At 41.4% G+C, this 27808-nt stretch overlaps 1 protein-coding gene across 3 annotated transcripts; it reads right to left on the bottom strand.

The window, feature by feature from the left end:
* Nucleotides 1-272: 272 nt before the first annotated feature.
* On the bottom strand, nucleotides 273-27808 carry MAP3K7CL (MAP3K7 C-terminal like). Of its 3 annotated transcripts, none has more exons than XM_079972107.1 (5): nucleotides 27373-27796; nucleotides 23323-23431; nucleotides 13970-14031; nucleotides 3918-4033; nucleotides 273-2879 (listed from the first exon to the last, which is right to left on the bottom strand). In XM_079972107.1, exons 2-5 carry the CDS (start codon nucleotides 23390-23392, stop codon nucleotides 2699-2701), a joined length of 429 nt encoding a protein of 142 aa, XP_079828233.1. In that variant the 5' UTR covers nucleotides 23393-23431; nucleotides 27373-27796; the 3' UTR covers nucleotides 273-2698. The 3 variants fall into 3 exon arrangements, with proteins under 3 accessions (XP_079828233.1, XP_079828234.1, XP_079828235.1); XM_079972108.1 differs by lacking the exon at nucleotides 27373-27796 and adding an exon at nucleotides 23569-23719; XM_079972109.1 differs by lacking the exon at nucleotides 23323-23431 and having other exon boundaries at nucleotides 27373-27808.

Raw genomic sequence — 27808 nt, 5'->3', positions numbered from 1 at the left:
TAGACCCTAACCCAAGTAAAGTGAAATGCATTTAAACCCAGTTTAAATCATTAGCGTTTAAGTCACCATAAATCTACCATAAATTTCATGAGAATTTACAATGCACTTTACAGTAGTTGAGTTGGAGCCATTGTAGAATGCACATGAACCAGAACCATTGCTACCAGTTTAAAGTACTGTACTTAGGGAAAACCTTATCATATATAAGCAATTCACACATCTCAGTCAGACCTACGACTTACCAACAGGAGAAAGGAAATTCAGGAACAAAGTAACTTTCAAAATTGTATTTTAATGAAAAAAATACTGTAAGAATAGAAATGGAAGTATAACAAAGAATTTTTAGCTGATTCATGAAAACAGTTACCAATAGAGGAAGGAAATACTTGATATTAATCTTTTATGCTTAGCTATTTCTCCTAGAAAATTGATACGGATACTATACTACTTTTACACCACAAACCTAAACACATTACCCAAAAGGAAATCCCATTACTGAACTTACTTCCAAGTGATGCTTTCTGGATTGGGGCTCCAAATGACAACTATATAATCTTAACCATTCACCACTCTGGTATCTTCATGTTCTTTTTCTATTTCTTGCATGCCAAAAAGATGACACATAATTTTAATATCCTGATCCTAACCGCATATAGTTAGAACTAAGGCTCACCAATATTAATGGATCTGATTTAAAAGTATGCTCACAATTGCCTGGAATTCAATAATATTTTTGTCTTACACTGCATAGGGCTGTTATTTACATAGGGCAATGCAAAAATCTCTTTCTCTCTCTCATACACACAGACACACATTTTAGATTGTACTTTTCTCAAGAGCTCCTTTATCTCCAGTTATGAGATCTGGTTACGCCTTTGCCTCCCTCTGCACCATGATCTTGATTGAAATGGTGGGATGGGCAGGCGTAGGAGTGCTTTTAAGACAAAAAAAAAAATGAGAAGGAAACTCAGGACATCCAATCACAGATCTCATCTGAAGTCATGTACTTTGGCTTGAAGATGTATCTATGTGGCAATACAGGCTGATTCCCACAAGGCTTCCTGCCCCCAGTTCTTAGTCAGACTTTGCTATGCACTAAATCAGCTTCGAAAAGTCACCCAAACTGGTTTCTCACACTGTTATCACTCAGACTCAAAATGCTGCAGGCAGCCAAGAAGATGGTGTGTGAAAACCGACCTATGCTGATCTGTATGTGCGCATGGCACCAACAGCTGGCTCACTGTTTGGAACCACACCTGGAAAGTCTGCAAAGACAAATCCAAGGTGTCATGCACAGAAAAGGTTATTATTTTCCTGGGGAATGCCCTCCCTTCAGATGTCAAGGAGATAAAGAACCACACAACTTTTAGAAGACATCAAAAGGTAGCCCTAATCGGGAAGTTTTTAATGTTTGATGTTTTACTATGTTTTTATATGTGCTGTAAGCTGCCCAGAGTGGCTGGGGAAACCCAGCCAGATGGGCAGGGTATAAATAACAAAATTATTATTATTATTATTAATTTGGATTACATAAACATTCTGATTCTGAGCATACTTATATTGAGAAGCTCTGGCATAGGAAGGGGAGGCGGAGGGGGCAGTGTGCCCCGGGTGCCACTCTGGGAGGGGTGACAAGATGGCCCCTGCCTCCCCCAGCTGTAGAGCAGCCAAGGGCGCCTGCAGTCCATATGGGGGAGCTCATGCGGCGTCCGTACAGTCGCCGTGCAAGCGGCAGCCCATACAGACTGCAGCCCGTATGGTCGCCACACATGAGCAGTCCGTATGGGATGCTGCTTGCACGGCAGCCTGTACGGTCGCCGTGCAAGTGGCAGCCTATACAGACTGCACCGCCTCGGGTGAAGGAGAAGGTTCCTCCGCCACTGTTGAGAAGCAAGTCCTGTCACTGAAAGACCTCCTCTTAGAAGGACTACAAGCTCATTAAGGTAAGATTAAGATCAATTAGGCTCACTTTCAAGGAAAACATTAAGATTGGTACAGTACTGTACAAGGAAATGTGGACTTTTCCATTTCCTTGCCACATCAAAGTTGTACAAATCACTGTTGCCAATTTGCAGTGTGTTCCTATGCAAGTCTACTCAGAAAAAAGTCCCAATGAGCATAACAGGACTTAGTCCCAGTAACTTTGTATAGGATTACAGCAATAGTTATTTAAAGAAAGTGATTAAGGTGCCAGGTTACTAGTTTTTAAAAGTTATTCAGTGTATGATTGCCCTTTGGCACATATTGTCAGATAAACGAACTAGTTTTTCTCCCATAAGCTGTTTAGGTTCATGAAAGAACAGGCGTGTGCTCCCGTGTTCCCCATATTTAACAGTGTTCCTACTAATATGCCTTAGTATGGTCCACTTCCCAACACAGAGACTATTCAAATCAGTTTCTAGTGTGCTTGTATCTTCCTAAAATTGGAAGAAATATATTCAGACTGATCCATTTGAACATAGAATGGGGATAGATAAGCATTCAATTATGTTCCTTGAAATAAAATATCTATTATATAACAAATAAAAATATACATATTAAGCTAGTGGCTGGCAAGCATTAAATCCATTTTAGACATTTGCATATTCTGCAAGTGAAGTGTTCCAACATATCAGAGGAAACCTTGGAGGGGGAAGGAACACTTGCCTAGCACAGAACAGGAGCCCAGATTTTTTGGCTCAGACAGGTTCATTCGAAGTTATGATGATCCTTGCCTCTTTTGATACTGTATTCTAAGCTTCTCCAGCTGTTCGACACATTGCGTCTGGGCCAGCTTCAGTGTCCGGTTCTCTTCTGTCAGGTCTGCATACTCCTTAGTTAGCTGAGCAGCATCCATGTTTTCTTTCTCAGCTTGATCTAGCCTAGAGATCAGCTCCCTTCTGGAAAAAGAGAGAGATTTTTAAATGTCCCTTGTGTCCCTTTGGCTTGGATCCTAAGAACTATGAAAAGAAGGAAAACACATTATAATGCTGTTCTGTCAACTCTTAGCTAGCAGAAGACTTCTGTCTCAGGGTGAGTTACAGTATAAGAAACAGGAAGAGGAAAAACACTGGCTGTGACATATGAACCCTAAAAAGTGGTTAAATCTAAAATGTAAATATTATATAGCTCACAATGAAAGCTTACTCCTCCATGAATAAACTGAATACATGTATATGGGTAATGTTTAGACAAACCTTTGGTTTTGATTTTACAATTAATCATATCTTCTCCTCCCAAATAGGAACATAGGAAGCTGATTTAGATGGAACCAAACTATTGGCTCATCTAGTTCAATATTGTCTGTGCAGACTGGCAACAATTCTCCAAGATTTCAGACAAAATATCAAAAGAAGAGTGATCTAGCAACCGTAGTGGGAAGTGATATGACAAGCTAGCCTGATACCCAAGGCCATCAGATACGTGGGCCAAAACCACCCACAGAACATTATATTGTCTTGAGAGTCAATGTGTTAGGTGGCAATTTTTAGATCCAAATAATCTTTTGACCAGATGGTATTGCCAAGACTCCATACTCAAAACAGGTAAGGACAAACTCCATGAATGATACGCATCCCCAACCTCTCCAGGTCACAGGACATGAATCTATGATTGCTTTTCTCTTGCCTATGGATGTCTCTGTGAATTTAACCTTTAAGCTTGAAATGTAGACAGACAATGCAGAAAAAGAAATAACACACTTGGGAGGAATACAAGAAATCTCTCTCTCTCTCTCTCTGCTCCCCCCGAATGATATCCTGTGTTAGTCAAATTCAGAGAAGACCCATTTAAATAAACTAGTTTACTCTCAGCATAACTTAGTTAGATGTCACTCATTTAATTTTAACTAGTCTCTTTGATTAACACAGAAATTCTTCATGCAGATGTTACCTTTCTGAGTATATGACAGTTATTTAGAAAAGGAAACACACACTTACTTTCTTTCTTCAAGCAGTGCAATTTCCTTTTTGACTTCATAGTATTCTTCTGCTATTTGGCAGTGCTGTTTGAACACCTGCATAGATTCCTTTGAGTCATGGCAAGGAGGTAGAGGCTTCATAAACATAAAGGGGGAAACAGTTTAAGGTTTTTAGCATTCAGGTGAATAATCAGAAATGAAATTTAAACTGAGATGTTATTTTAATATAATCATTTGTGTTCTTATAATGAGTGGAGCATTGCCTCATGAAAGTATTAGTTTAAAAAGGAAGACACCCTCCGCATCTGTTATAAGAATAGTAGTACTGTATTAATTAGCAAATGGTATTAAGGATCTAATTAATTCTATGGAACAGTCATGTTATACATATTTATGAATAAGCTTTGGCTTTATAATAATTATTTAATTAAATAAATAATGCAACAAAGTCACATAAGCTAAATTATGGAACACAGAAGGCAATGTGTTGTTGTTTAGTCGTTTAGTCGTGTCCGACTCTTCGTGACCCCATGGACCAGAGCATGCCAAGGCAATGTAAGAATGACCAATTATTCCTAAAGGTATAAAATCCAAACCTGGGCCCTGAGCTAATACCTCTGACAACTAGAGCCCTGGTGGTTTGGCTATGACCTTACATAGCCCATGACTTACAACACAGATAATATCACAATCCAATTCATGTACAGCCTTGCATTTTGTTAATCATATCAAATGTAAAGCATTTCACACAAGGACATAGGAAGAGCCTGTTGGATCAGACCAATGGCCCATCTAGTCCAGCATCCTGTTCTCACAGTGGCCAGTCAGATGCCTGCGGGAAACCAGCAAGCAGGATTTAAGCACAAGAACACTCTTGCCTTCCTGTGGTTTACAGCAACTGGTATTCACAATTTACATTTTAATTCTACAGAGTAACCATACCTGTTTCTTCAGTGGTAACTATGTTCAAGGTATTTTTATAGAGTGATATAATGCACAAATACAGGCTGTGGACCCAAGCAGCTTACAGTCTAAATTTTTTTACAAGGGGAAACAGAGGGATAGGAGGGGTACGGGTAACAAAATGTAGAAATTAGACAGCTGAGTCACACATACAGAGAGTTTTGGTTTCAAGCTGGGGGCAGGGATAAGACGGTAATTCAAAGCCTTCACAGGGTCATATATGACATTCACAGCAATAGACATGGTTAAAGTAAAGGACCCCTGACCATTAGGTCCAGTCGTGGCCGACTCTGGGGTTGCGGTGCTCATCTCGCTTTACTGGCCGAGGGAGCCAGCGTACAGCTTCTGGGTCATGTGGCCAGCATGACTAAGCCACTTCTGGCGAACCAGAGCAGCACACGGAAACGCTGTTTACCTTCCCGCCGGAGCGGTACCTATTTATTTACTTGCACTCTGACATGCTTTTGAACTGCTAGGTTGGCAGGAGCAGGGACCGAGCAACGGGAGCTCACCCTGTTGCGGGGATTTGAACCGCCAACCTTCTAATCAGCAAGTCCTAGGCTCTGTGGTTTAACCCACAGCACCACCCGCGTCCCTAGATTTCATCCAACCTGACCACTGAGCATTCTGGCTAGGGCTCATAGGAGTTGGAATCAAGCAGCATTTGAAGGGCACCACGTTGCCTATCTCACAAAAGTTGAGAGAGGTGGGAATCACAAAGTTGTGGGAGAAGACTCAAAGGTCTAAGGAGCAGAAGAAGCCGGTTCATTTAAGAGGAAAGGAAACTAGGGAGCAGAAGTTGGAGAGACAAGGACAGGAGTATAATGAGACGTACAGATCTATTGCTGGATTACCAGATATGAATACCAAAAAAGAAGACAAAGATTAAGCAAAGAGATAGGATGGAGCAAGGCCATGAAGACTTTTTAATGCTAGATTTAACAGTGTGAAAAAGATTCTGCCCAGGACACTACTTGAGAACACTATTACAGATGCACAATTACAGCATCTCAGGGTCAAGGCAACTCAGTCTAACAGATGCAGATGATGGACAAGTGAGGAAAGACTGAAATTCTGATGTAGTATTCCAGGCAACAATAACTGGGATGGGGAGTGGGAAAGATGAGAACTCCCTACCACTTGGGTTGGGCATTGCACTCATAACTAGTGACGCAACAAATAGTTTAATATTCATGCTCTTCAATACTACAGACCCCCAGTGATGGCTCATGAAGAGGGCAGAAGAGATGTTCTCCTGGTGGCACAGAACTTGTCAGGACAGGAATGAATATGGTGCCTGAGGTAAGGTCAAGCGAGTTCTGGGTTGCTGGGAGGAGCTCCCTAGGTTGCCAGAACTACCCTGATTTTGCTACAGCCTTACTCCACCCAATCTCTGTCCCCATGAGGACAGCAAGACATCAACAGCTGTTGAGGAACTGTTTATGTATCACAATTCATGGTTCAGGAAGCACATCCTCTAGCTCAGGGGTCAGCAACCTTTTTCAGCTGTGGGCCGGTCCACCGTCCCTCAGACCATGTGGTGGGCCGGACCATATTTTTTTTGGGGAAATGAATGAATTCCTATGCCCCACAAATAACCCAGAGATGCATTTTAAATAAAAGGACACATTTTACTCATGTAAAAACACGCTGATTCCTGAGAAGGTAATTGGGCTGCTCTAGCTTCTGACGAGGTATGCTTTTATGTTCCCATTATTTTTCATTTTCACTGCATCAATGTAGGCTGAGGCACAATGGAAAATGAACTATGTGATGAACCCACCACTTCCTCAGTTCACTTCATACGTCTCTCAGTTATTGCCCGTTGAAACTCAGGCCACAAGAAGTGGGTTAAGTTAGAAGGTAGCATACTTACAGCTAATCTTCTGGAAATTTCCAGACAGGAATTCCACACATTTGTCTCTTAAGGAGACATCACCCCCCCCCTTCCCCAAAATGTGTCCTATGCATGTCAACACTGTCTAAGGAGGGTTCATTGATTTATTTATAAAATACTTTGCAGTGATTCTGCGGGCGGGGGGGGGGGGCTTTGTAGGTTTAGCAACAGTTCCTAAAGATCAGCATTGGTGGACAATCTGGCCAAAGGAGAGCTTTTATTCTACTACTGATCTTCTCCTGCAATGTAAAGATGCAGGGAAGAGTTTGCAGTGTTGTGTTCTTTCCATCACAAAAAGGTGATTATATACCCCTGAAACTAATCTTAGTTTTTATATGGGGGGGGGGGTAGGGGAAAACCTGTGGCCTTCAGGTATTGTTGGACCACAACTCCCATTGGTCATGCTGGTTGAGATTGATGGAAGTTAGAAGCCCAACTATATCGGGAGGACCACAAGTACCTCAGATCATCCTTTTTGGAGGTTAAGACCTTCAATAATATGTTATTGTCCTGCACATGGCTAGACCTACAGCAAGTTCCACTGTCTGGAGTGGGATTTATTCCCAAGTATACATACAATTGCAGCCTAAGGCTGAAACCCTATCCTCCCTTATCTGAGACTAACCCCCCACTGAACTCCATGAGACATTGTAAGTCTAGTAAATAAAAATATTCTGATATGATCTAGATCATCATTCACTAGTTATTCTGGAGACATCTTTCTGTGCCTTTGAAAGAGCAGCACCTTAATTCAGACAAAAATCAGTGGCCACAATTTGTCTGTTACCGTGGACTGTGTGTAACACACTTTGAAAAGGGTAAGTAAACCTCTCACTATACAGCAACAAGCTGCTTAAGCAGAAAAAGAAAATACTTTTTTCATTCATCTTGACTCAGTTTGTTGCCCAGTTGAGAAGAACACAGCATTCCTCTGATCTAAAAGAGAATCTATTTCTAACCCTGCTCCCTCTTTTTAGGCTCCTCTATTTGTGGCGAAAAATACTTGGAGTCACTCTGTTGGGAGTGGCACAGCACATTCATACTTGCATTCAGCCTTTTAAAATGGCATAGTATTTTCGCTAACCTTCAATATGTCACTTCAATAAGAGTTCACTAAAAGAAGAATGGCAAATGATTTCACCTAAATAAGTGATAATGCTACAACAAAGAAGCAGATGCCTGCTTGTAATTCTCTTTGAGTTCAGTGTAAATATTATTGCTCTTTCCATACCCCTTGTCCAGTGTGTGTGTTAAGATCTTAAACATCTTCTCTCCTTCAGTCTGAACATGGTTTTACCTACTTCCAAACCTGACATTCTCACCACTGTGCTTTTCTGTCACCAATACAGTATTTTCCTTCTAAAGACTAGCTAGACATAAAGCCATGGGAGATACAAAAGGTTAAAGTGGACATCAAGCAGTCAATCACTGTTCAGTAATTTTTACAGGGACTGCATGAGGGGACACAACAAAAGCTCATTTAGGGAAAGGCTATTGTTATGAGCAGAGATACTCTAGGATTTGTGTATATATGAGAATGAGAAACTATGGCAAGTCAAAATTCCTATCCTTCGGAATGAGGCCACATCTTCCAAGGTACGGGGCATAATTTGTGGGGGCTGTACCCTGCTCACCAGGGTACACAGCCCCCACATTTGTTTTCAATATCTGGAATTAACCTAGAATGGCAGTTGCCAACCTTTTGGGGGAAACTGGAGAAACTGCCATGCCCCCGCCAACCAAGCACACACCACAACCTATTATATTAGCTACAATAGAATGCTTCTTTCAAGTCTAATTTCAGCTGGGGCGAGAGGAGGCTCTGTGGACACTAAGGAAAGCCTTTGGGAATGCATGCGCACCTAGAGGTGCCATATAAGCAACTCCTGACCTAGAGAATAAGGTGTAGGAATAAATCAAAGTGCCCCTGAACAGGCTCAGGGTGCATTTCTCTCATCAATGGAGTAAATAATGTGGGTTGTATTTAGGCACCATAAATTAACCCAGCTTCTAGATTCCTGACCCCCTTCCGTTGGTCTAGAAGCAGCTCTACTGCAAGAGTCCTCTAAGAACCCTGAAGGGCTGGGACAAAACATTATGCTGCCTGACATGAAGGAAATAAAAACTTAAGAATGTAAGAAGAGCCTGCTGTATCAGGCCAAAGACCCATCTGGTCCAACATTATTTTCTCACAGGGGCCAACCAGATGCCCACAAGTAGGACCCAAGCACAAGAACACTCCTTCCTCCTGTGCTTTCCAGTACCTGGTATTCAGAAACATCACGAGGCAAAATATAGAAGCTGATGAGAGTGGCAGTTCTGTCTTACTTCAACCCTGATACCAGGACAGCATCTTTCACCACACCTGAGGGCAGGAGGTTAGCTTAGGGATGCAGGGCAGATTACCTGGGACACACTGATCTGTCCTACCATAGGCTGCCACTGCTCCCCCACCTGCCAGGATTGACCAGCAGAGGAAGCAGTTGCACTCTGCTTAATAGTAGGACCATTGCTGCCATGTTCCTACATAGAACACCAGTTTTGTTACCAACACCTGTGTGCAGCTTGCATTCCACAATCCCATTCAGCCTTCACCAGCCCAGTGCCCTCCAAATGCTTTGGATCACAACACCCATCAGACTGATCAAGCTAGGTTGGATTGGAGCTTGCAGTCAAAATCAACTGGAGGGCATCAGATGGACAAAGGATGGTCTAGTTCAGCAAACACTAAAGACTTTCAGATCAGAACTAAATTTTGCTCAGAGTGGACTCAGTGAAGTTAATGAACATGATTAAGTAAGGTCCATTAATTTCAATAGATTTACTCTGAAGTAAAATTTAATTGAATACCACCTGGGTTTTCTCCAAACATGACCTGCTCCTCGAAAAGAATTATCCATTACCAGGTAAGGGCCTAAAAGAAACACTAGTACAGTTTGTTGGATGCAGGAAACCAAAGAGAAAGATTTGAAATGCTCATAAAAGCACCCACTGTTGAGTTTTTGGACAGGAAACAAGACATCTGTAAAGACCAGGACATTTGTAAATGGCAAGGACAGGTTTTAAAAAATAGCAAAGGGCAAGATAAACATAACAGAGATTCTGAAAATGGGAGACTATAGTTCTACAGTGAGGGCTTAGGAGGCTAAATGTGCTTTGGCTGAGGGAGCGGGGGGAAATGAATGTGTCCCCAAATATAAAGCTAAATCTGGGTGTAAGAGAAAAGAACAAATGTAACTGATAACTGTGGTTCTCGTGTGAAACAAAGATAGTGAAAATAAACATAGGCCAGGGATGTTGCTTGATGTTACACTTAATTAGTGCATGGTTTCAAGTTTGGATTAATGGTCATCTATAGTTGGCTATATATCTTGGCTATTTAAAAAGTAACCAAATGCATACTTCTGGTTTGTGCCCAGTACTCAACTTGCCTTATAATATGTTCAGGCTTCCATGAATGTTTCTATTGTTATCCTCTCAGTAAATCCCCTTTCCAAAACTAGAAAACTTTTTATTCTGGATTTAGGCAGCCCGTGTCTTTCTCCATCCACCCCTGGCCTCCTATAAAGAGAAAGGCAGCCCATCTGTCTAACAAATCTGTCATTTCCTTCTTTCCATGCCTCTCATTCCCCCAATGTCATTTTTAGTCAGCCACTTGCATGGATTGCTTACTGAAATTTTAATAGCTCAAGTGGCCTCCATCTTGTGTCTTTAGAGATGCCCATCCAATTTAGTCTGTCCCCTACCATAGTCAGATCTAAATGTGAGGTGGAAAGCATGTAGCTGTCCTGTTTTGATCAGGTTCATCTGTGTCAAAACCATGTTCAGAAAATCTTAAATACGTCCAAACACATATGAACTTGCATTGAACCATTCACAAGATCATAAGGCAGCAAATGACTGTTAGATTATACAGGCTGTACTGGAATAGACATGTAAGAACTGTGTTTCCCAGCACTTATAAATCAGACTTCTATTAATTATCTAAAACCTTCTCTGTCGCTGTTTTTTATTTTCCTTTGCAGGAAAAACTATCCCATGGCACAGAAAACAAAGAAAGAGGGATACAGGAAAGAATACACATTTGCCTGATTGGTGTACTCAGAACAAAATACTTGCTCTGCATTACAACATACACCAGGCTTCCTCAACCTCGGCCCTCCAGATGTTTTGAGACTACAATTCCCATCATCCCTGACCACTGGTCCTGCTAGCTAGGGATCATGGGAGTTGTAGGCCAAAAACATCTGGAGGGCCGAGTTTGAGGAAGCCTGACATACACCCGTTTCTTCTGTATTTCTAAATGTCATATATAAAGTGGACTGAAGAAGCAAACATATCTGAAAGAGATGCATTCTTTTATATTTATTTCATTCACAAATGTGCATTTCAAGGTTTTTCCATCATATTTGAGCACCTGTGATGGCCCCTGCATTTCAAGTGATTACTGAGAAATGCAAAGTTTTTTTTGTGGCAAATACATGTTTGCTATCATACAGGCAGTGACTGCTTAAGTGTACATTGGGCGGGAAACTTGGTAACATGCGAAATGACCCATGGGGGGGTGGGAGGTGGGAAATGTTATATGAAAGGGGCCTATGGACCAAAGGATTCATGTACCCACTAGAAAGTGCAAGGCAAGGGAGCCAGCAAAGAGAACATCACACTGCAAAGTCTACAGACAGCTGGTTAAAATGCCTACTGTCACTGTAACATTTTGACCAGGCAGCTTTAAGGGGAGCAAGCGGGACCAAACTGATGGGAGGTGGGGTAGCAGAATTTCCACATTTTGAACTAATGTTTGCTAGAAAGCTTCTAGTCTAGATTTTATTTAAGGAAAGAGAAAAGAGCAGAGGTCCTTTGCTGAAAATAACCAAATGTGGAAAGTGCATTCTTTCTTTTTCTAGATGCATGATCTCAGTCTGGATCTGTGTTCTTATTCCAGTGACGCACTTGAACATGTACTTCAAGTCGTCTATATTCAGCAAAGTTCTTGTCCTTACTGGGACATGTTTTTTATGTAAATTTATTAGGCTGCTCCTAGTTCAACAATATAAAAAAGGTTGATGACAGGAAACTTTATTGTCTTTCCAAGCCTTCTGCAAATTTAAAAGATTATACCTGGCTGGTAAGGATAATTTTAAAACTGTTAAATCTTATTCTTGCTTGTATAGTGCAGCATACAATATATACATAGCTGACTGGTATTAGCATGCATACATTGCAGATATAACCACAAACACTGTGTTGGCAACAGTGCCATACACTTCCCCCTATAAATGTTAACTAATGGACCACTGATTCAGTTCCTAAAGGGAAACCCCTTGCCTTTCCGGACCTCAGGGCTTCTCCATTTTCCTGCTCATCATTATTAACTTTATGCAACATTTCTCCTACTGCAGAAGGGTTGGATTCAGTACTAAAATGTGGAAGGAAGAAAATACACTGTTTAACTACAGCTGCAACAGAACTTCCTTCTGTGTAAATATGCATAGGACTGCACTGGAAAATTCATGGGCTGAATTGCAGCTCCATCTACTTTTTCTTAAAAAAATAAAAATGGCAGTTCAACCTTCTTGGACTTACATTTTGGGTGGGTGAAAGATTCTGTCCCTCGCCTTCTGCTCCTTTCACCTTTAAACTAGTGTGGAGCCAAGAATTTCTCTGCATTTTTAAAACTATTCTCCATAGGTCAATGAGAAAAGAAACTGTGTCCAAAAATTATAAAAGGGGAGAGTTGATTTCAGTGAAATTCTCATAGGTGATGTGAAGCACCTCACTTGTGAAGTGGGTGAAGTATCCTTTCTTTCATTCTGCACATCATCTCATCAGAGGACTGCATTTTGCAGACTTCCTGGGTGCCTGTGCTTAAGCTCCAGGAAAGCTAGCCTGAATAACTTCTCCCATGTGCCTTTTTAGATCAGGAAGTGCAGGTAGCTTAAGAGAATGCAGAGTACTGGAGAAATGTTTACTGGAAAGAATAACTCACCCAGCACCCTTGGCTCCCTCACAATGAAAAAGTAAGCTAATAGACATTCTAAAGAAATTCTCAAGTGCCCTGATAATGAGGCAGAACACTGGAAGCCTCTTTCACTGATGATTGTATGTGTGTGTGTGTGCGCGTGTGCATGCGCACATGTGTGTGTGTGTGGAGAAATCAGGGCACAGATTTCAGCATAGAACTACTTTACAGCCACCATCTGCCGTCTCTTGGGGTGAAAAGATGGAGATGGAGATATATTGCAGCTGGGAGAAAGATCCAGAGGGGAATGAGAAAGAAAACAAAGAGTTTGAGTTGGATGAAAGGCATCTTGAGAGGTGTCTGGAAAGAAGAAGAAGAGTTTGGATTTGATATCCCGCTTTATCACTACCCGAAGGAGTCTCAAAGCGGCTAACATTCTCCTTTCCCTTCCTCCCCCACAACAAACACTCTGTGAGGTGAGTGGGGCTGAGAGACTTCAGAGAAGTGTGACTGGCCCAAGGTCACCCAGCAGCTGCATGTGGAGGAGTGGAGACGTGAACCCGGTTCCCCAGATTACGAGACTACTGCTCTTAACCACTACACCACACTGGCTCTTCAAAATTAATCACCTCCTAACACTGCTCAAGGTGTGATGAAATTTCTTTGTTCTTTGCTACCTGAAGGCCTCCCATTGTCTCAGGAAGAGATATTTCACTTTATAAATGTGGGATAACCAGCCTCATGTGACCAACATACTTAAGTCTAATTAATGCATGAAGGGGTTGACACCACAGAGTAAGTTTTCCTGCCAGGCTTGGTTAGGTCACTTCTCCTCACTTTGGGTGAAAGATAATCTACCAGAGAAGCTCAGAGAAGCTCAACATGGCTCTAACAAGCATATCTTAAGTTCCTATACCAATAGTATAATTTAAGAATATTACTGCCTGTGCAACTTTTCTAAATGCTGCATGGAAAAGCACATGAACCTGAGTTTTGGAGAGTTTGTAAATAAAGCATTTTCAACTTGCCAAACATGTGGTCTTTTTCTATGTGAAGAGAAGAGGGAGGTTTTGGATCTCACAAGGGCATATTTTAAAAGTCTAACAGCCTATATTTCCATGCTTTTCATTTTTATAGTTTGAGTACATACATTGACAATCACTCACTACAACAGGAGAAGTCCATTTTTGATAGTTATAAATACTATCAAATAAATACTACGGATTTTTGTATTAAATAAAAGAGTCACCTGGAGCTGCTTTTCTAAATCTGGAAAAGCCAAAGGAAAAGCATTCTCAGGGGGTGTATCATCTGAAAAGAAAACAAGTTTAAATTATTATTTTGAAATCTTAACAATTATTAAGAGGCAGACTACATCATCAGCTGATGTAAAGTATAGAAAAAACGTGCATGCTTATATTTGTTTCCCATCTATACAAACATATATATGGTCAATTATTTAAAGAAGGGGGGAACGGACCTGAATACCAAATATGGCCCCCGGGTGCCTCTATCTAACCCTCAGTCACACCCACTCCCCTCAGGCCATAGCTCTCAGCAGCCCTACTTCACAACCTCCTTGAGTGTTTTTGTCTGGCTGGAATGTGTCTTTGAACTCTGGTTGCATGGATGGAAGATAGAGATGGGTGTGTGGGTGTGGGTGTAAACCAACCTGATGTACAAGGTAAAACTTGACATTTGCCTCTACCTTGGTTATCACTGGCATGTGGCCCTTGGAAAGACTGCCCAGATGGGAATGCAGCTCTTCTTTTCAAAAAAGTTCCCAACCCCTGCAGAGCATAGGCTCTACAATAGAAGCAGAGAATTTGGAAGAAACGGATATGCTTTGCTTGGGGGGGGGTCTGCATAGGGTTGCAGCTCTTTGCAAATGATTTTACTGTACATGGAATGACCTTTAGGGCTTCATCCATCACATGACCACATATTTGACCACATCAAATATGTAACGTACAGTTGTGAAGAAGCCTGAGGCTGCCTTCTTGGATAGCAGCCCATTGAATGACAGCACTAAATGCCACTGGACTTAGGGAATCATGAAGTTCAACTTAGTACTTTCTCACAGTTTTACAGATAATCTAAAATAAATAAATAAATAAATTTGACACAGTGGTTCCATTAAGTCTAAGCCCAATGACTGCATCCATTTCCCCTAAAAATAAGGGATCAGGACCCATAAAGGTCATAGATAAACACTAGCTATAGTCTTGGGCTGGGGTGTTTGGGGTTTTTTTGGGGGGGCAGGGTTGTTCCTGCTGTTTTTTTGTATCTTTTTTATAGATCTTGTTGTGATTTAGGTGAAAATTGTTTGGTTTAATTGTCTACTTTTTAACGTTTATTTATTGTTTCTGACTACTTTTGTTATGTTGCAGTTGTGTATTTTTTATGTTGTAAGCCTCCTTGAGCATGGTTTGAACTATGGAAAGGCGGCATTCAAATAAAATTATGTATGTATGTATGTATGTATGGACAACAGTATGCAGATAAAACCTTCCAGAACTTTATGGTTTCACATAGTACAACTCTCTGCTTCAGCTCATTACTTCAGTGGGCTTGAACACGGTTTGTGTTGTTGCCTGTTGAAGTCAAGTTCTTCTATGCATTTTCCCATCTCAAGAATGGATGACCGTCCCTTCCAACAATACAATTATATGATTCTGTTATTCTTACAGTACATGCAAACAGAGGCCTGATCTTTTCCTGACTGCCACTTGCATGTATTTTATAGGGACAGGGGGCTAAAAATGCAACATCAATACAGTTCATACTGAGATAGTCAGAACATGTATTTTGTATTCTGGGATCATACCAGCAGACAAAAGAGGAAGGACCATCAAATATTACTATAGCAGAATGTCAAGAGTGGACAGCTGGGTAGTGGTGACATTCTCCTTTTCTCCTGGAATGAGAATGGAATGACTAGATCCCTGGCTGGTTGCCACAAGGCAGCATGAGACTGCTTGGGCTAAGGGGAAAGCTTTGGTGGGTTTGGTGTGGGCTCAAGGCTTTATTCTTCCTGCATCTGGTTTAATCGAAATATCTCTGGCTTATTTATATGCATGTTATGTGATATGATATCAAATGGCACACTAATATCACACTGTGATACATCTATTGTTTCTTTGGCCAACTAAATTCTTTCAAGAAATAAAAACAAGTATGGCTGGAAATAATCTTTCTTATGTTAAAGGTATTGTTGTTGTTGTTAATTCAGAAATCTAGGATTTTAATGTAGCTGTAATTGGGCAGTAGTGAATCTACCCAGTGCAATTAAAAGGTAAATGGAGAGGTAAAAGGAGCCAGGGACAAAATTAACAGTTTTCACCATAGACTGTAGGATGTCATCTGGACACCAGGTCTACCTGTTGAGGAGCAGTAGATACCTACTGGGAAACACTGAAGGATTAGATTTGGTATGGTTTTTCAGAGGCCAGGTCTACCCAGCTTAGTGGACCTGGTGTCTAAGCCTTGTTGCCACTTAGTCACCAGGTCTGCCAGAAACAGTTATGTATGTATATGCTTTGCCTGGTTCTGGAAAGATTCCTACAGATGTCCATGAAGAGCCTGGAAAAGTCCTAAACCTGCAATTCTAAGCATGCTTGGCAAGAAGTGTCATTGAAGACAGACATAATAGTTTAAAAGTAGAGTTGCAGCTGGTTTTTCAGCTACAGTGGTCAATCCAGCTTCCTCTTGGTTTTGGAATTTGGATGCCAATACTCATTCTACCAAGTCAGCTGCTGAGTCAGACACCAGACTTGCTCTTCCAGCCAGTGTTCCAGGTGGACTGCAAGTAGGTATGGGGGATAAATGCAGTTGGGTTGACATTTTAATGCAGAACTCCCAAAGGGCTTATCCAGACTTACCTTTCCTCCACTCCTTCCAGGCATAGTCTACAATTTAAAGCTCCATATCCAAGCATGCCCCTTTTTTCTCCAGAGTTTTCCCTGTGAAAATGCACTCTTTAAAGCTCAGTTGGAGCAAATGTCAATCCACAGAAATGCCAAACTGACATTTGTTCCAATTCAACTTTAAAGAGTGGGTTTTCATGGGGAAAGCTCAGGACAAAAGAAAAAATACTGAGACATGGAGAGTTAAGGCGTGGACCTCTGGCTGGAAAGAGTGGGGGCAAAGGTGTGGATAAGCCCTAAATCACAGTAAGCAAACTGAAACACAGCTGTCACTTGCAATTCTCACTTTTCCAAATTTTGCGGTGCTATTCTATAACCAAATAATGTGTTAAAAATGTGTATATTAGGGGACAGTAGGCATAAATATGAACATCTTAGTTAAAATAACATTCAAAAATGCATTGGATTAGGTAAATTTGCTTGCAAAAATGTGCCTATCTGGAGAAATTCACACTAAAATGTTGATGAATTTTCATGAGAACTTTAAAAAATAAATAAATCACAAGCTGATGCGGAACTGCAAAGAAACTGACTCAAGACTGGAAAATTGAGAAATAATAATAATAATAATAATAATAATAAATTTTATTTATATCCCGCCCTCCCCAGCCGAAGCTGGGCTCAGGGCGGCTAACAATAATCAAATAATCAAACAATCAAATAATCACACATTCAAAAATATTTCATTATAAAAATTAATTAAAATCAAATTAATGGCAACCGATTAAGCAAGATTCTGTGCAGGTTGCCAGAGGAGGGAGTCAGGCTGCGCCCTGACCAAAGGCCTGGTGGAACAACTCTGTCTTGCAGGCCCTGCGGAAAGATGTCAAGTCCCGCAGGGCCCTAGTCTCTTGTGACAGAGCGTTCCACCAGATTGGAGCCGCAGCCGAGAAGGCCCTGGCTCTAGTTGAGGCCAGCCTAACCTCTCTGAGACCTGGGACCTTGAGGATGTTATTATTTGCAGACCGTAGGTTTCTCTGTGGGGCATACCAGGAGAGGCGGTCCCGTAGGTACGAGGGTCCTAGGCCGTATAGGGCTTTAAAGGTTAAAACCAGCACCTTAAACCTGATCCTGTACTCCACCGGGAGCCAGTGCAGCTGGTATAGTAGTGGATGAATGTGATCTCGCAGCGAAGACCCCATAAGGAGTCTCGCCGTGGCATTCTGCACCCGCTGGAGTTTCTGGGTCAGTCTCAAGGGCAGCCCCACGTAGAGCGAGTTACAATAATCCAGTCTGGAGGTGACCGTCGCATGGATCACAGTGGCTAGGTCAGGGCGAGAGAGATAAGGGGCCAACTGCTTAGCTTGGCGGAGATGAAAAAATGCCGTCTTTGTTATAGCTGTAATCTGTGCCTCCATAGAGAGGGAGGTATCGAAGATTACACCCAAACTCTTAACGGACGGTGCTGGCACTAATTGCACCCCTGCAAGAGATGGGAGTTGCCCCCTCAATCCCATATCGTCCCGCCCCAGCCAGAGGACCTCTGTCTTCGAAGAATTTAACTTCAACCGGCTCCCACGTAACCATCCAGCCACAGCTTCCAGACATCTCGCCAGTGTGTCTGGGGCCGAGTCAGGATGGGTGTCATCAGCATACTGATGGCAGCCCAGCCCAAAACTCCGGACAAGCTGGGCGAGGGGGCGCATAAAGATGTTAAAAAGCATCGGGGAGAGAATCGCACCCTGAGGCACTCCACACACCAAGGAGTGGCGCGATGACAATTCTCCCCCAAGTGCCACCCTCTGTCCCAGATAGAAACGAGCGCAGCCATTGAAGGACTGTGCCCTGGATCCCCACGTCGGCAAGGCGGTGGTCCAGGAGTTCGTGATCGACCATGTCGAAGGCTGCTGACAGATCTAGAAGAATCAGCAGCCCCGACCCACCTCGATCCAGCTGCCTGCAGAGATAATCTGTTAGGGCGACCAGAGCCGTCTCAGTCCCATGACCAGCGTGGAAGCCGGACTGGAATGGATCCAGAACAGATGTTTCATCCAGAAACCTACCAAGCTGTTCAGCAACCGCTCTCTCAATCACCTTACCCAGGAATGGAAGATTCGAGACCGGGCGGTAATTGGATAGATCTAAGGGATCTAATGATGTTTTCTTTAAGAGCGGACGCACCACTGCCTCCTTCAGTTCCCCTGGGAATATCCCGGTGCCAAGGGACAAATTGATGATATCCCCCAGGGGGGCCCGCACCTCGTCTGGACACGCTCTAATCAGCCATGACGGGCACGGGTCAAGAGGACAGGTGGTGGGCTTTCCAGCTCGGAGGAGTCTGTCCACATCGGCTGGAGATATCCGGTCAAAGTGGTCCAATACTGGACCCGAGGACAGTCGAGGGGCCTCCAGTTCCTTTATTGTATCCAAATTGGCAGGGAGGTCATGGCGGAGCAACAGGACCTTCTCCACAAAAAAGCTCGCAAATGCCTCACAGCTGTGTGTCAAATTGTTATTTAAATTTGGCTGTCCTTCAAGGGACGTTAAAGACCGAATTATACTAAATAATTGCGCCGGGCGAGAGCTAGCGGATGCAATGGAGGCCGAGAAGTAAGACTTCTTAGCGGCCTTCACTGCCATCTCTGAGAGAATCCAAATTTTACAAATTTATCCATCCCTAGGTGCAAGCTTTCTTTGCTTTTTTAAAGTACTACATTTATGTTTACCAATATGTGTTTTAATCCTTTGCACAATTGTTTTAAAGAAAACATTTTCAAAACAGTTCTTTTCACACAAGCTGCTCAGAGGATTCCCAAGGGGCTGGGGAGGAGTGCTCCCTGTGATGTAATGACCAATAGCCAATCAGCACTACCCACAAGTACCTTTTGCTGCAAACTGGAACTATTTCCCCCCACAAAGAAAAGGTTTGATTCCAAAGAGAGGAAACTACGTGTGCTCTACTTCTCTACAGCTGTTAGGTCTATTTTCAGAAGCCTCAACTAGTTGTGATGCTAATTGTGCCTAAGCAATTAATATTGACAGTTTAAAAAAATTAAATAGCACATGGAGGGGAGGTTATCTCATGGTCCCAATCAAAATCTCCTCCAGCCCTAGTACTCATTGGTGCTGATGGGATTTTCATCAGGACCGTAATGAGGAAAAAGGGTTAAATCCCTTACATGTTGTGCACTGTGGTCCTAATCCTTCTGTCTCCCCTAGTGTGGCTATTTATATATTGGGCATGTTAATTACCTTTTCATAATTAACACGAGTCCTCAGTAAGCAAGTTTATGGTTAAGGGCTGTTACTTTATGAATTTTATGCAACATCTTTATTGTCAGTTGCAAGAGTTTCACTTTTCGCAACAGAACCCTTTGTGCATTTTTTAAAAATCAAACCAAATATTCTAAATGAAGAAAGTTGAATCACAGTGAATGGCCAAAAGGAAAGGCAACACATGACTCAAGTCACATTGGTAGAACATTTAACTGGGTCGTTATAATGCATTTTGACAAGGATACTGGATACTGATACTTCTTTTGGCAACTCAAGAAGCCCATACAACTATTTCCATTTCTAACATAAGTATTTCTTTAACACAATATTTTAAACAATTTAATAGTGCTAAAAAATGACCCCTAGAGAGTAAATGACCACTAGACGGTTAAGTCCAGTCAAAGGCGACTATGGGGTGTGGCGCTCATCTCGCTTCAGGCTGAGGGAGCCACTGTTTGTTCACAGACAGCCTTCCGGGTCATGTGGCCAGCATGACTAAACAGCTTCTGGTGCAACGGGACACCGTGACGGAAACCAGAGCGCACAGAAACACCGTTTACCTTCCTGCCGCAGCAGTACCTATTTATCTACTTGCACTGGCGCCCTTTCGAACTCCTAGGTTGGCAGGAGCTGGGACAGAGCAACGGGAGCTCACTCTGTCATGGGGATTCAAACTGTCGACCTTCCGATCAGCAAGCCCAAGAAGCTCAGTGGTTTAGACCATAGCACCACCCACTCCCTGCTTTACCTTTACCTTAATTTAATTGTATATGAATTGGAAATGCCATGGATTGAACCTGGGATCGCCATGAGTGATATATATCCAATTCCATACAATTTATGAAGAACATTTTAAGCATAGAAAGCTCCATTATGTTGGACAGGTCAGACTTTACCCAATTCTTTAAATTTAAATTATTTATATGATTTTTAGACCGCTTTTCATCCAAAGTCTCAAAGTGGTTTTTAACAATAAAAAGAAAGATGAAAACCAGATACATTTTAAAATAAAAGCAACGAGTATAAACAATGCAGAAAAGGGTAGCTGGGATTTGGTCCAGAAACAGTGCCCAACTCAACAACCTTGGCAAAAAAAAACCCATTAATTTTGTTTCAACAACTTTTGTGTCCAGATTTTCACTTTTTGAAATATGGCAACCTTAGCTACACAACTTGTCTAAAAGCCTCAGAGAACAGAAAGGACTTGACTAGATGACAGAAGGTCAGCAGTGATGTCCATCAGCAGTGATGTCCATGTCTCTAAAGGGAGAGAGTTCCAAAATCAGGGTGCAATTACTGAGAAGGCCCTGCCCTCCATTCAAATACTGAGAGCAATACTCGCTGGCAGGACTACAAGCAAAGCTCTCCTGATTGCTCTCATGGTCTGAGCTGGCTGATATGGCCTAGAGTTGCATACTCTGACTGCAGTTCTCTCAGGTCTTAAGCATAAGGTATTTCACATTACTTGCCACCCAATCTTTCTTTCATTCAAGATGCCAGGAATCGAACCTGGTACCTTCTGAATTCAAAGATGTGCTCCATTACCAATGAGCTATAGTCTATAGACTATAGTGGGGAACCACTGGTTGGGTTCTAACTCTCATCAGCCCCAGCCAGCATGGCCAATGGTCACGGACATGAGAAGTGTAATTCAACAACCTCAGGACCACCACTGGTTCCCATCTTTGCTGTAGAGTTTAGTCAAGGTGTCAACTCTGTTGTTGTAATAATGGTTTGGGGTAGAGCAAAATAAATTTTAAAACAGATTTAGCCGTCAACCATAAGAGCAATGGGGGGGGGGAGCCACCTAAACTTGTTTAGCCTATTTCCCTGCTTTACCCATGACCAAAAAGCCATTTCTTTTGCTCATTCTAGTCCACTGCAGTGCAACACCCAACCGCCTCACTTTCAGCCCAGCTTCTTAGTTCTTGCACTGTGGATCCTCTGCAGCAAGCTCCATCCTAGCTTCTCTTGATTTCTGGCTCTCTCCTCTAATAATAATAATAGTTGTACCCTGCCATCTGACTGGGTTGCCCCAGCCACTCTGGGCGGCTTCCAGCATATATAAAATCATGATAAAACATTAAACATTGTTTGCCAGCCTCACTTATATATATATATATATATATTCCAACACCTCCACTCAGCATCTTTGCTTCACAAAAGTTTTAAAGTTTCTTGTTCTCTAACCGAGTTGCTTCTCCCTCCTCATAAATTCCTGTTTCCTGGTCTGACCCTTTCAACTCCCTGGCAAGTAGGGCAGGCCCAATAAAATTTTGCTGCCTGAGGCAAAGGAAAAGTGACGGCTCCACCCCTCCAGCAGGGGTGGGGGCTGAGCCAGCAGACAGTTGAATCATGCTTCTACACTGCTGATGGGACAACATCCTGTACTACACCCAAAGGCTGGGTTAAGGGCTGTACAGGTCAGCAGCATGCACAGCTCTGTTGTCCAACTGCTTCCCACCCAGGAGCATCTGCTGCCTGCAGCAGTCACTCTACTGAGCCTTGAAGCTTATAGTCTAAACAAAAAGCAAACATTTCACAACTAAGAACAAAACAAAAATGGCATATCTGACCTTTAGAAGACACCTGAAGGCAGTCCTGTTTAGGGAAGTTTTTAACGTTTGATGTTTTATCCCCAGAGTGGCTGGGGAAACCCAGCCAGATGGATGGGGTATAAATAATAAATAATAAATAATAATAATAATTGCAGTTTCATTCACAGGGGATCAAAGATACAAGAGTCCTTTCAGGACCTGAAATTAATCTTAGTCATTGACACCAATGGTTAATGCAGCAATTATTATAAAACCTTCAGAAAACTAAGTCATACACAACTTTTCCACATAAATTATGCAGAGGGAGTATAACACATACATGGCAGAACTCTCTCTCCCCCCACCCTGCACTTTAGGCTGCAAAACTAAACAAATAGTCAGCAGTAATATAAAGAACAATGTCAACCAACTTTTTACTTCTTTTGTTTCTGAGGGAACATACAATCCAGACCAGCTGTTTCCTGAGAGCTTCCCTCAATTTGGTCAGGAAGGTATTTTTTTACCCAATCTTGTTTTTTTCATTCTCTCTCTCTCTCTCTCTCTCTCTCTCTCTCTCTCTCTCTTGTCCTTCTAAAGATCCACCTAGAATTCTGTAATGTCCGTTGGCCTGTTGCTGTGCTAGGCTTGTGTCTTTCTGTTGTTGTTGCAAGTAAGAGCCCTGATAAACAATTTCAACGAAACAGGTTTGCTAATAAGATTATAACAACTTGATGGATGTATGAGACCTCCGGGTTTAGGGCTGTATATAAATTTAATAATAATAATAATAATAATAATAATAATAATAATGAGACCAAATCATTTCAAACACCAAAGAAAAATCAAACTGTGACACTGAAGTGCCAATTTGTGGCAATAATGGACAACCAGGACAAAGAACCTTTAATAAATTTGAATTTTACCTGCGGAGTCATTTAGACTGAAGGCAATTCGTATCGGTTTATCAGCAGGTACCCTTGCGGTGGTGATCATGTGGGCACTTGAGCCTATGCGTTTACTTATGTGTTCCAGCTGCAAAATATAAATATTGCATATTTTATGGGTCTTGAGAAGCCAACGCAATGTGATTTTAATGTTCTTCAAATATCTTCATAACTTCTCTGATGTAATCCTCTCTCACGTTCAGGAATATTGCAAAGCATAATTACCTGCAAGTAAATTCCCTGTAATTATTCTTTCACATATAAGGTGCACAATGTGCAGAGAGAGGCAGAGCACAGGAATCATATATATTTCCAGGCAAATCCAAGTCTTCCATTGAACAATTGCTAGCCAAGACAATTTTTCAGAAAAACTCACTGTATTTGGCTGCCATTCTTGGCTTTTCCTAGGACAATGCAGGATTTAGTGCAATTATATATGTCTACAAACTGGGTGTAGGCATGTGGAAATGCATAACTGATCTGTGACCAGTCCTTTCTAAGCATTATCATCTGAGATATTTCTACAGGTTTTTTGTGCAATTTAAGGCATTTTAAAAACAACCAAAGATTGATCAACAAAGGTAGTGGAGAACACCCATTAAACAAAACGACAGTGAAAAAGTCAGGGAAACAATTCTTTGGCACAAAACAGCCCATTGCTTTACAAATGGGTTTTGCTTACAAACTGGCAGTATTAAAAATTTTTTTAAAAAAATTGGCAGTATTAATATACAATGCTATCTTGCAATAGGTCAGATCACTGGTATATCTAGACGAATATACAGTGGTACCTCGAGTTAAGTACTTAATTCGTTCCAGAAGTCTGTTCTTAACCTGAAACTGTTCTTAACCTGAAGCACCACTTTAGCTAATGGGGCCTCCCACTGCCGCCACGCCGACGTAGCACGATTTCTGTTCTCATCCTGAAGAAAAGTTCTTAACCTGAAGCACGATTTCTGGGTTAGCAGAGTCTGTAACCTGAAGCGTATGTAACCTGAAGCATATGTAACCTGAAGTACCACTGTAAATTAGTTGTCCTGCATCCTCTAAAACATGGCAGGGGAACCTTTCAAGCTCCATGGGCCACACACTTATCCAGATTGAACAGCAACCACCTGATGACACCATGATGTCAGGTTCAAGGTACTGCTAAAACTAAGGTTTTCCGCCTCCATTTTAGCAGGGCCTTTGATGCAATCCTTCCTGAATCAGGAAGAGGTTTTAATAGAAACTCCTGCTAAACAAAGGGGGGACGGGACACATTTGTTTTATTTAGCTGAGGTTTTAATGCAAACCCCTTCCTGAACGAAGGAGGCTGTATGGAATCCTGCCAAACTGAGCACTGCTCAGATGTGTGCTCCTGTTCCCTATTGCATGCAGAATTTACACTGCCCTTCCACCCAAGTGACACCAGCTGGTGGATGTGGTTTGTGAAAGATGGCATCACAGGCTAACTTAGATCTCCCCAGCAGACCAAGATTGGCCCACAGTTCAGAGATCCTCCCCCCCAACTCTAAAAAGCCAACTAAAATACATTTAAACCAGGTGTTCTGATGCTTACACTGTAAATTTTTAGACAAACATATATGTCTGTAACCTAACAGATTTTATGAGTGCAACTAACTTGTTTTAATTCTACATTAAATGAGCCCATGATAAAATAAGTTTACTAAGTTTGAAGCCAGCCACTTACTTGCTCATTGCAGCCGATTATCACCATTTGGAGCACCATTCCAGAAAATGTGACTTGCCACCCTCAGCAGTGATCTGTTCAGAAACCCTGCGATTTGTATACAGATACCAGATTTCCCCACAAATCTATTACTACTTCACTGCTGCTATAATATTAAGTGGCTAACAAAGAATTAAATCTACTGAGTCAGTTGTAAATTACATACTCAGCAATGTAAGGAAGGTGCATTTATATTCCGCCATTGGCCTGTCCTGCCGTTAGTATGGCATTTAGCTGGTGGAAAAAACAACTCATTGCTCTGCCTCCTTCTAATGCTATACTTTGAATGTAATAGCAGGGGACTGGTTTGTTCAAACATCACTGGTAGAGATGGGAGAATCTGTCAATTTTAGTTTGTCATTTTTCCAATCTTAAGTTCAGCTCCACATTTTCCTATCAATTTGTGACAAAACACCCAAATGAAAAAGTCTATTTTTCTATGCTATTTCGACTAATACACATAATTCTGCAAAGCAATTTTCCCTGATATAATGCAGTTTTGTATGTTATTTTCATTACTTCACCCTAATATATGAATTTTTGTGCACAAGCTGCAGAATTGCATTGCAAAATTTGGAGAAGAATCTCCAAATTTTGGTTCACACATTGTTTCAGAAAGTGCTGACTGGGTAGATTCACCTTTAACATTTCACCTGGAAAAATTAAATGCAGCTCTTAAAACTGCAAGAACTTTCTGAAAGTCTGGACTTTGCAGTCTTATGGCCATTATATTTTATATTTTATTTTTTGAAGCACTTAAAAAAACATTTGATAGCAAGAACTAGTTCACACACAAAAAATCCTTAACACCATTCTCTAACAGCATAGGATGTTGTGGTAGTAGGCATAAATTTGGCCAGCCCACATCTATTTTCCAATGTACCTTGTTCTTTCAGCATTTATCTAGCAACTGTAACACTATCCTAGTTGTGAAAAGCATTTAAACATGTGCTTAAGCCAAGGAGTGTTGTCATTCATTTCAGGATGACACACTAATGCAATTTGCAGGCTCCGGAAGACTAACATCGAACAAATTGTGTTCAACCTCAAAGTGACCCATTTAGACTATTAAAATGCAATACTCTAAATTACCAAAGTTAGTGTACCTGGTCTACTAAAGCACAAGCAGTAAGTACATTGTTTGTTTTGAAAGATGTTTGCTGTGAGAAGTTCTATGATATGTCCCATATCTCTCAGATGCTGTAAGATGATCACAGCAATATCTAAATCCGCTAATAGCTACACAAACAGAGGTTGTAACAATGTTAGCTCTGAAGAGAGCTTGCCAAAATCTTTAGACTTACATATAAAGGTTTGGGAACTCAAGTTATACCTTAGTCAATGCAAATAAACCAAACTTACATCCATATTCTTTAACTTAACTACTAGGCTATTAAAACTGCATAATAAATATTATTGATGCATCACTTAGCTTACTATCAATTATTTAAAATCATATCTATACATGTATGATTAAATATTCTTATTGAGTTTAAATACAGTACTGCTTTCCTTTCTTTTCTTTACAATCACAAAAGCATTTGAGATGGTATAGATACATAATTATAATTTATTGCTCACAGTATTGTGGCCAAACTAACCTACTGCAAAACAGACAGAAAGCATGAATGAAAGAAAGGTTATATATTTGGAAAACCGTCATCATCATCACTTTTCCCTCCACGAGTCTCCTGTGTTCATCCTTTGGATAGCTTGTAACAATGCATGAAAGGCATGTTAAAAAGTGATCAAGCTATGAAACAATTTATATGTTAAAAAGCACAAGGATCTTGAGTACAAAGCTAAAATGTGCTTGTAGCAAAGCCATTTGTTTTAAAAAGCTATTCTCTTATCCTGGTAATGTAAGTTTCTTTTAAAACATTTGGTTTTCCACTTTTCAGAAAGGCAACTACTTTTCCTGTACACAATACATACATATAGTTTTCTCTGTACTTTACCAAAGAATCCCAAAAGGTCTTCCTCTCAGAGAATGAAACAAAATGAATCTATGCAAAGGAAGGACGGAAAGTTCATTCACAACATTCTCTGTTTGAACATCATCAGTGAGATAAATTAAAAAGAATTGCCTCAAATATATCCCTTTTCCCTCTCTCCTGATGAAACCTAAAAGCTTTCAATTAAAAAAAAAAAATCCCAAGGAAACAGTTCTTCAGTTCAATTGCCTGTGAAACTGAGTGATCCTTCCTTATTTTTTTTAAAAAAATCTGCAACAGAACTCAAGTTAAGTGTGGTTACAACTCAATCAGTTAGTTCAGTTTTCACACCTGTTGCCTTACCTCACTTAGTAGTGTCTGCACTTGTATAATCCAGGGCCAGCCACTGCCTTGGCTTGTCGCTGCCTTTATGGAGTAAAGATTCAATAGAAGAAAAGGCTGCACCTGCTACATAGCAGCAACTGACAAGGTCTGAGAAGTTGAAACAGCTGTCAGGGCAACATGCTGCTACCTGCACTTCCCATAGGCTTTTCAGTCCCTGAGGACCACCCTTTTCCGTTTCCCTTCACAATTTCACCGTTTCTTCCTTTCCAACAACGAAGGATTACAGTGTTGTCATGCTTCATGGGGCAAAAAATCCTTCCATCAGAGGCATTATTAAAGCGGTGAACTGTCAAGAGTCCAAGATTTTTAATTCATTAGTCCTGCCAAACCTAAAATATACAAACAGACTTGCTTCATAGGACTGGAATGTTTTCAGCATGACCCAATCAGTGTC

The sequence above is a fragment of the Podarcis cretensis genome (genome assembly GCF_951804945.1).
Source record: "Podarcis cretensis genome assembly, chromosome: 4".
In the NCBI taxonomy this organism is placed as follows: domain Eukaryota; kingdom Metazoa; phylum Chordata; class Lepidosauria; order Squamata; family Lacertidae; genus Podarcis; species Podarcis cretensis.
The sequence above is the reverse complement of the archived record's forward strand: the minus strand, read 5'-3'. Positions and strand labels throughout refer to the sequence as shown.

Bases quoted from the DNA above. Each gene is read 5' to 3' on its own strand.
- MAP3K7CL (XM_079972107.1), bottom strand. From the start codon at position 23,392: ATGATCACCACCGCAAGGGTACCTGCTGATAAACCGATACGAATTGCC. The intron at 14,032-23,322 runs GTAAAATTCAAA...TTTTCTTTTCAG, and splicing joins CAGTCTAAATGACTCCGCAG to ATGATACACCCCCTGAGAAT. The intron at 4,034-13,969 runs GTGACTCTTTTA...ATGTTTATGAAG, and splicing joins ATTTAGAAAAGCAGCTCCAG to CCTCTACCTCCTTGCCATGA.